Source organism: Balaenoptera ricei, chromosome 12 (assembly GCF_028023285.1).
Source record: "Balaenoptera ricei isolate mBalRic1 chromosome 12, mBalRic1.hap2, whole genome shotgun sequence".
In the NCBI taxonomy this organism is placed as follows: domain Eukaryota; kingdom Metazoa; phylum Chordata; class Mammalia; order Artiodactyla; family Balaenopteridae; genus Balaenoptera; species Balaenoptera ricei.
Genome location: NC_082650.1, coordinates 52,049,489 through 52,058,684, shown reverse-complemented (window position 1 = coordinate 52,058,684; position 9,196 = coordinate 52,049,489). Strand labels below are relative to the sequence as shown.

The 9,196-nt window shown below is 37.2% G+C and overlaps 1 protein-coding gene across 1 annotated transcript in view; it reads right to left on the bottom strand.

Moving 5' to 3' along the window:
• Positions 1-2,143: 2,143 nt before the first annotated feature.
• The window catches only part of SNX3 (sorting nexin 3), a 44,374-nt gene continuing 37,321 nt past the window's right edge, over positions 2,144-9,196 (bottom strand). Inside the window, exons 3-4 of the mRNA XM_059941469.1 lie at positions 4,405-4,529; positions 2,144-2,908 (exon numbers count right to left, since the gene is read on the bottom strand). Of these exons, the coding sequence (XP_059797452.1) occupies positions 2,803-2,908; positions 4,405-4,529 (231 nt within the window). The 3' untranslated portion in view covers positions 2,144-2,802. The remainder of the gene's footprint in view (positions 2,909-4,404; positions 4,530-9,196) is intronic.

The following is a 9,196-nucleotide window of genomic DNA, read 5'->3' as shown; positions in this document are numbered from 1 at the left end:
CAAATACCAGATAAACCTATCCAGGAACTGCCATGGGCTTAGTGGTACTATTTGCTGCTGCTACTGCCACATCTGTGATTCCCACTGCCATTGGATAGCCATCATTAATTCTTTACATGTCTCAGGCACTGCTGTTCTGTGGATTTTACATTTGGTCCTCAACAACTATAGATTACTAAAGGCACCACTGCTGTTGACCCTTTACGTCTTGCAGGAGTTGGGACAAGGTGATAACTTACTGAGAGGACCCGGAGCCTGAGACTCTTGCTGCATAACTCACTGCCAGTTTAACTTCTATTCTTTTAGGAAGACTCTTAAGGGCTTCTGGAACTTCCTCCTATATCATTAGAGTTAACAGTGCCTGCATTTTTATTTCACAGGGTTAAAGGTGTCGTTTTAATACAGACCATGGTTTCAGTTCTCTAAGAGACAACACTGAGAAGTACCCTCCTACATTAGGTAAAAACATGTTACCTAGAATAAACAACCTTTCATCTAACTTGAAACCTTCAAGTTTCTAAAAGCAGGCCTGCCCTTAGGAAATTGTAAAGACTAAAAGTAAGCAGGCCAGTACAACCCATCCTAAGCCACACTATTCCCTTGTCTGTAAATGATCAAAAGCAAAAGAATTCCACAGTGAGCAGAAACCTTGGCACTGTTGACATTTTTCTGTTGTGGGAGGTGGTCCCGGGTACAGTGTAGGCAGTTTAGCAGCATCTTTAACCTTCTACCCACTAGATTCCAGTAGCATCCCCCAGTTGTGATAACCAAAAATGTCTTGCGAGGGGCTTCTCTGCTGGTGCAGTGGTTAAGAATCCGCCTGCCAATGCAGGGGACACGGGTTCGATCCCTGGTCCAGGAAGATCCCACATGCCACGGAGCAACTGAGCCCGTGTGCCACAACTACTGAGCCTGCGCTCTAGAGCCCACGACCCACAACTACTGAGCCCGCGTGCCACAATTACTGAAGCCCGCACACCCAGAGCCCGTGCTCCACAAGAGGAGCCACTGCAGTGAGAAGCCCGCGCACCGCAACGAAGAGTAGCCCCCGTTCGTCACGACTAGAGGAAGCCTGCGTGCAGCAACAGAGACCCAACACAGTCAAAAGTAAAAAAAAAAAAAAAAAAAAAAGTCTGGCGACATTGCCAGATGTTCCCCGGGAGGCAAAATCATGTATGCTTTAGAGGAATTATTGAGTTTAGCAGAACTACCATTACTCTGTTCTGCATACCAAAAACTGACCACCTTTGATTTGACTGCTCTAGCTCACTGAGACACAATTCACAGTTGTTTAGCTCTGTACTTTTATGGAACTGTGACATATTTAAGCAACAAAAGATACTACAGAGCAGCTCTGACTTCTTCCTATGATATCCATCTGCTTGGGGGACATCCTAGTTTGGTCAAGGCCTAAGCTGATTTCCTCTCAAATGGAGTGACCTGTCTCTACATGAGACATTTCTGGAGTGCAAGGGCAAACTTTCCTTACCTTGGAGTTTAACTCTAGGTCACAACGGGTCCCCAAACCACCAGATGTTGTGCAGATTCAAATTGGAGACCACATCCTGGCTGTAAAGGTCTGGCCGCAACACAAGTTAGGCAGCAGGGAGTCATGCATTTGCTGGTTTCTTATCAATAATACAAGTCAGCTAGAACACTGCCCTTCTCCCTTGGTTAAAGAGGAGAAAGCGTGCCCCTATCCTAAACCAAACTAAAGAGAAAGCATGAATCTGCTGACTAAGAAAACGGTTATTACACCCTTGCTAAGTTTGTTTAAACAAGTCACTCAGATGAGCTAGGGAAAAAATTCTTCAGAAAAATAGGGGGCACGCTACTGACTTATCTTAAAAGGCCTTTTGAAAAGAATAACTTGGGATTATAGAGCATTTTCCAAATACACAAAGTGCTTCATAACAACTCAGTAAGCTTTAAGGAATGCTTTTCCTAGTACATCACTTTTGTTGTTGTGTAAAAGAAAATAGCCCCATTCAAAGGGTAGTAGCATATTTGATATCACCACTGCTTAAAGAGGAATGGAGTTACAGGAATGAGAAGTATATAATTAGTAAATAATCCCTCTCAACAAGTGAGTTAAGTAGGAAAGTCTTCTGAAGGGAGAAAAGAAAAGCCAGAAGCAACACTATCAGTGCATATCAGAAATGCATTTTTATTTTTATTTGAAAACAACTTAAATTTTTAGACAAATGATTTTAGTATATAAATTTGATTTTGTTTTTATACAGAATATAAAGATTTCCCTCATTGATCTTCCATGTGAAGGGGATTACAAGCCTGAAGGGAGATACTTTCTGCACACAAGTGTGTATATCTTACGTGTAGGGTACTGGAAACCAATGTGTAGTGTTTCCACACATAAATTAGGTCAGGTGACACCACATATTAAAAAGGGGATAAGAGAAAAATTCTATTAATCAGATTCAAGAAGCAAACATGACACAAAAACTGCAGGTAAGACCAAATGAGTAACTTTAGTTAGGACACTGCAAGTTATCCTAGAGTAACAGGTTTGTGAAGCTAGAGCGTGTACCACATTAAAACAGCAAGAAAGAACTATTTATATAGAAAGGCTGGAATGAGGGATTTTTTTCACGAAAGCAAATTAACTTCTTGTAAACTGCCAAAACAAAACAGAACAAAACTGAGCATTATGAGTGTTAGTATACTGAAGGCATATTATACCAGTTTTTGTGCAGCATGCTAAAGTTAGTTAGAACTTCTTCACTGGTGCATATGAATCATTAATAGTCACGGAAAGTTTTTCTTGCCCCTTCTTGCCAAATTTCAGGCATGTCTTATTTTAGATGGAGTATAGCTTTTATCTATAATTTCATCCTGTAAAAACATATGAAGACAACGTTCATTCTGTGCCAGAGGATGACCAGCGACCCTAGGAATAAAAGACACAAATTCAGTACAGTATTTTATAAAAGTGGGGGAGGGGGACCAAACATACACATTTTAAGGTTAGGAAGCATGAACAATTTAGTAATAGTAAGTGTTATTCTGGACTGCCCATAAAGCTATGGTCTATCAACTAACAGTATATTTTCTTTCCTTCAGTTCATGAGGGTAATTTAGAAAACATTTAATCACTAGTTTTGCACTGCCTCTGGCGTATGTACCCAATTAACTTCTTTACATATTAGTTGGTATATTCGTAAGAAACCTAAATGAATTTTAGTGTTTAAAGTGAAACAATGTCATTGATTCTAAGAATCCATTTTAAAGAAGGAAAAGATATAGGATTATAGTTAGAAATACACTGAAGTTCAATAAAAGCCCCAAAATACTAAGAAATAGGCACAAATGTTCAGGTTTTTTTGGTTTTGTTTTTTGCTTGCTTTTAAAGGTTTCCATCAGACTAAACACAAGATCAGACTGGGCAACCAGACTTTATTTCAGAATTTAAAAACATCCAAGCTAGCACTGACTTCTCCAAAAAGAAAGTATGTTCATAAGAAGACAATGAAGGTTGTGTGCTCTCAGATAACTAAAAGTTAAGGGCTTTGTATAACTTTCCCTCTGTTTACCACTCACAGATCTTCAAATTACTAGATAAAAATTAAAGTATTGCTAATAAATAAGCTCACACAACCATATTCTCTAGAATTTGACTTTATTTGGTCAAACTTAAGGCCAAATGCACAATTATAGTGAGCCCTTTCCAGGCATAACTCTTCCTATCATTTTGGCTTTTAAATAATGGCTATATTTAGAGAATTCCTGGCAGTCCAGTGATTAGGACTCTGCACTTTCACTGCTGAGGGCCCAGGTTCAATCCCTGGTCGGGGAACTAAGATCCTGCACAGTGTAGCCAAAAAAAAAAGAGGCTATATTGCAAATAGGAATAAAATTAAAAGCTAGAGTTTGAGTTTATTAAGTTTCTAAAGTAAAAGATAAATGATACAGTCTCCTTACATTTTCAAAAGAATATATTTTGCCACAAAAATTTTAAATGTGCACCTTTACACAAGACATGCTGATGATACTTCCATCTGCAATCAAACAAAATGATTGCAAGTGTATTGTAAGTTTTACTGTTCATGCTAGAACATACCTTAAATCAGAAAGAATCATAAGTAAAACTATTTTTTAAATGCTGTAATTTTAAATGTAATTTGCATAAATTAACCAAGAAAAACAAATACAAAACTTAGGTCAACACAAAGATACTCGTATCACTCACTCAAGTGTGTTAATATTTATCATGATATTCAACTTGTTATATATTTTCACTTTGTTTAAATGATACAAAAAGTTAGGAAATGACCAAAAAGAAAAAGCACCAGTTTAGTCTGATATCTAAATTAATAAACAGCAGTCACCTAAAGACATCTCAGAACACTATTTACTCTTAGACCTTGAGGAACAGAAAGCACTTACTTGTTTATAAACTGCTCCAGCCCTTGCTTCCTTTCTTCAATAAAATTGTCATCAAATATTCCATCATCTCCTCTAAAAGGAAGCTGACGCAAAAATGCTTTCCCAGGGAGTGGGGGAACTACAACCTAAAACAAGATAAGGAAAGAAAGTTCTTGAACATGCTGGCTGAGTTGGGAAAATTTATAGAGCATAACATGAAGACAAAGGATATCTTCACTATGAGAACCATCCCACTGTTAAACTAGTTTAAATATACAGTAAAAGGGAATCAATAAAAATACACTGAAAAATGATTCAATGTTTTGGAGGCAAGATAACCAAAATGCCAGAATAGTCCATCAAACCAAAGCTCCTCAATGGCAGGGCCCACAGCTTAATTTTCATTTTTCCTGGACTTATCAAAGCACAAGTATACAAAGAGAATAATCAATACTGAAATAAAGGCTACCATGCCCCTCAGTTTTGATGTCACTTGGGGAAGACAATGCTTTATTACAATGGTAACTGAAGAGATCAAACTCAACTCTCGATTAAATGAAGAAGTAAAATACTAACAATGTTCTTTCTGGCATGGGCAGGTAAGAATTCTGTGGTAAATTTCTTCCACCTCATACCATCTGCATATACTCTTTCCTACCTGTGTTTGAGGTGATGACAAAATAATCAACTCTACTTGTTGCCACTCTTCCATTTCCTAGGCTAAGAAGCACGTCAACTTTCTCCCAAACCCATTATCCTATCTTTCCCCAAAGACCTGTCATTTCTTCCTTCCCACACTAGAGGAACATCCCAAATTTTCCCTGTCAAAGCCTAACTTTCCTCTAGGGACAACTTATGACTGATCTCCCTCTTCTGGGAATTATCTGGAGCTCAAATATTTGTTTGAATTAAATAGCACCTAGCTATTTATTTCACAGGTTAGTTGGGTTCTCTATCTCAGGATTTCTCAACCATGGCACTATTAACATTTTGAACTAGATAATGTACTGGGGGGAGGGGTTTCTTGTACACCGTAGAATACCTATTCAACAGCATCCCAGGCCTCTACCCACTAGACACCGCCAGTAGGCACCCCACAGTTGTGACAATAACAATGGTCTCGAGACACTGTCAAATGTCTCCTGGGGAACAAAACTGCCCCTGGTGGAGAACCACCAGTCTATCCTCTTAATGCTTTCAAATCAAGGACCCTCGTCTCAGGCTTTTTATGGTTATTTTAAGAAAAGCTGGGCATACAACAGAAGCTCAAATATCTGTTAAATGACTAACCACTTAGGTGAATCCTTATGTTAAAACAGAGAAAAGGTGTGGGCAAACAAGTTAAACAAGGAGAAATATAAATAGTAAACACCAGTAATAAAATTATACATATTCTAAGAGGTAAAACCTAAAACCCTTGATGCAGAGTTTCTATCCTAAAACAATAAATCAACAAGGTAAAAAAGGGAAAGATCATACAACTTCTTACAGATCAGCAAAAAACAAAGAGCAAAAAAGAAACACAAAACCAATGCCCAACATAAACCTTGTAATTCCTTCCTAGATCTACTCTCCCCAGATACCCAATGATTAAGACATCTAAAGATTTGTCTTCGTCAGTTTGCTTTAACATTCTTAAATCTCTCCCCTATATTAGCATTTGTCAAGTTGAAGAGTTAAAACCTGCAGGGAACTTACAATTAAAAAACAGGGATCATGACCACTAGCTGAGCTCCAGTAGAATAGTTTATATGATGGGCAGGGAAAAACATCTGTATGTATAAAGCTATTATAAAAAAAGGAATATAGAACCAGTGTGTTACAGAAATGACCACCATTAATTCAGGGTAGAATTTAGCATGAAATTTAAGATAAAGATTACTATGTATTATCATCCGTAGAGATACGTTCTTACTAATACTCAAAATACTCATTGAAATGGATGGTGAGGTTGTAGGCAACAGGATTAATCACCTACAAAAATCATGAGTGGTTTGTCCAGCTAAGATCCCAAAGATCTTCAACATCAAATTATTTTTGCTTAAGCAGTCTGAAAAGATCTACTTAGAATTCTTACACCAATTTAAAAGTAATGAGTCTGATGATACGTGTGTGTATGTGGGGCAAGAAGTGGACAGAAGGATATCTGGCCAGCATAATATAGTGAAAGCATACTGAAATAAAAAAAGCTAAAAGATTTAACCATAATGACCAGTAAATACAATAAATGTCATCTACTTTATAGTCTAGTATAACAGATCTTAATTAAAAGTACTAATATATAAATAAAACAACTTGATTAATTGTTCTTAGCAATACTAATGTTAAGTACAACTTTCACACAGGTTAAATGCCCCAAATAATTATCTGGTCTAATGTTAAAAGTGAAGTACTGTGCGTCAAAGGACAACATCAAGTGAAAACAATCCACAGAATGGGAGAAGATTTTTGCAAACTGTAAATCTGATAAGGGACTTGTAAGAGTTGTTTTTTTTTTTTTTTTTTTAGTATATTCTATATACAACTCAATAATAAAAGAAACTCAATTAAATGGGCAAAGGAGCTGAAAAAAAATTTCTCCACAGAAGATATATAAATGGCTGATAAGTACATGAAAAGATTATCAACATCATTAGCCATCAGGAAAATGAAAACCACGAGATACCACTTCACACACGCTAAGAAAGCTATAATAAAGAAATCAGATAATATTAAATGTTGGTGAGGATGTGGAAAAACATGGAACCTTTATACATTGTTGGTGGAAATGTAAAAATGGTATACCTGTTCTGGAAAAAAAGTCTGGAAGTTCCTCAAAAGGTTAAACAGAGTTATCATATGGCTGTAAATCCATTCTTAGGTATATACCCAAGAGATACAAACACGTATGTCCATACAAAAACCTGTACATGAATGTTCACAGCAGCATTATTATTATTTTTAAAATATTTATTTATTTATTTATTTGACTGCGTGGGTCTTAGTTGCGGTTTGCGGGACCTAGTTCCCTGACCCGGGCCCCCTGCATTGGGAGCATAGAGTCTTAACCACTGGACCACCAGGGAAGTCCCGCAGCAGCATTATTCTCAATAGTCAAAAAGCAGGAATGACCCAAATGTCTGCCAATGATAAATGGATAAATAAAATGTGGTTTATCCATACAAAAGAATATTTTGGGGAAATAAAAACAAATGAAGTAGTGATTAAAAATACAATAGGATGAACCTAGAAAACACGCTCAGTGAAAGAAGCCAGTGAAAGAAGCCAGACACAAACGACTACATATTCTATGCTTCTATTTATATGAAATGCCCAGAACAGGCAAATCCATAGAGAAAGAAGATTAGTGGTTGTTTAGGGCTGGGTGAGGAGAAATTGGTAGTGATTACTAACGGGTATGGGGTCTCTCTTACGGAGTGATTACAATGTTCTAAAACTGACTATAGTAATGGTTGCACAACTTTGTGAATATAGTAAGAACCACTGAATTGTACACTTTAAATTGGTGAACTGTATGGCATGTGAATTATGTCAATAAAGCTGTCATAAAAAAAAGTGATGTATACATTCATGAAATGCGTATTAAACACTCCAGTGTGCCAGGTGCTATGTTAAGCAAAGCCAAAAGTCTATCAAGACACTCTTCCCATAATCAAACAGAAAAAGACAAACATTGTATGATCTCACTTATATGTGGAATTTATAAGAGCTGAACTCACAGAAACAGAGAGTAGTAGATGGGCTGAGGGTGGGGGAAATGGGGAGATATTGGTCAAATGGTACAACCTTTCAGTTAAAAGATGAGTAGGTTCTGGGGAGCTAATGTATAGCATGGTAACTATGGTTAACAGGATTGTATTGTACTCTTAAAAGTTGCTAAGAGAGGGCTTCCCTAGCGGCGCAGTGGTTGAGAATCTGCCTGCCAAGGCAGGGGACATGGGTTCGAGCCCTGGTCTGGGAAGATCCCACATGCCGCGGAGCAACTAGGCCTGTGAGCCACAACTACTGAGCCTGCGCGTCTGGCTTGTGCTCCGCAACAAGAGAGGCCGCGATAATGAGAGACCCGCGCACCGCGATGAAGAGTGGCCCCCGCTTGCCACAACTGGAGAAAGCCCTCGCACGGAAACAAAGACCCAACACAGCCAAAAATAAAAATAAATAAAATAAAGAATTACAAAAAAAAAAAAAGTAAAATATTAAAAAAAAAAAAAAGTTGCTAAGAGAAACAGATATTGAATGTTACCACCACTAACAACAAAACAAAACAAACAAAAACCCCTATGTGAAGTGATAGATGTATTAACTAATTTTATTATGGTAATCATTTCACAATATATACATATATCAAATCATTGTGTTATATAACTTAATGTTATTTGTCAATTCTATCTCAATAAAGGTGGGGAAAAAAAAGACACTTCTCCCTATGGTCATAAAAAATTTCTTCTTTGTTACCCAAAACTTTCCTAACTTGTTTTGTACACTTAGATCTTCAAACCATCTGTAATTTATAGACAGTGAGTTATAAATCTTTATTCCCAAATAGCCAAATGTTGCAACCCCATTTACTGAATACAAATTCCTTTCTGCACAAATTGACAATGTTATTTTTGTTATGAACTAAGTTTCCAGTAAACACGTGGTCAGCTTCTAAATTCTCTGACATTCTGCTAATCTATTTGTCCACCCTAAAGCAATACTACATTGTTTTAATTACTATAGTCTTAACATATGCTCTGATGTCTGCAGGTGCTAAATTATTGGTAAAAATAATTTTTGGCTATTCTTGAGCTTTCTCTGATTCTAAAGCTCT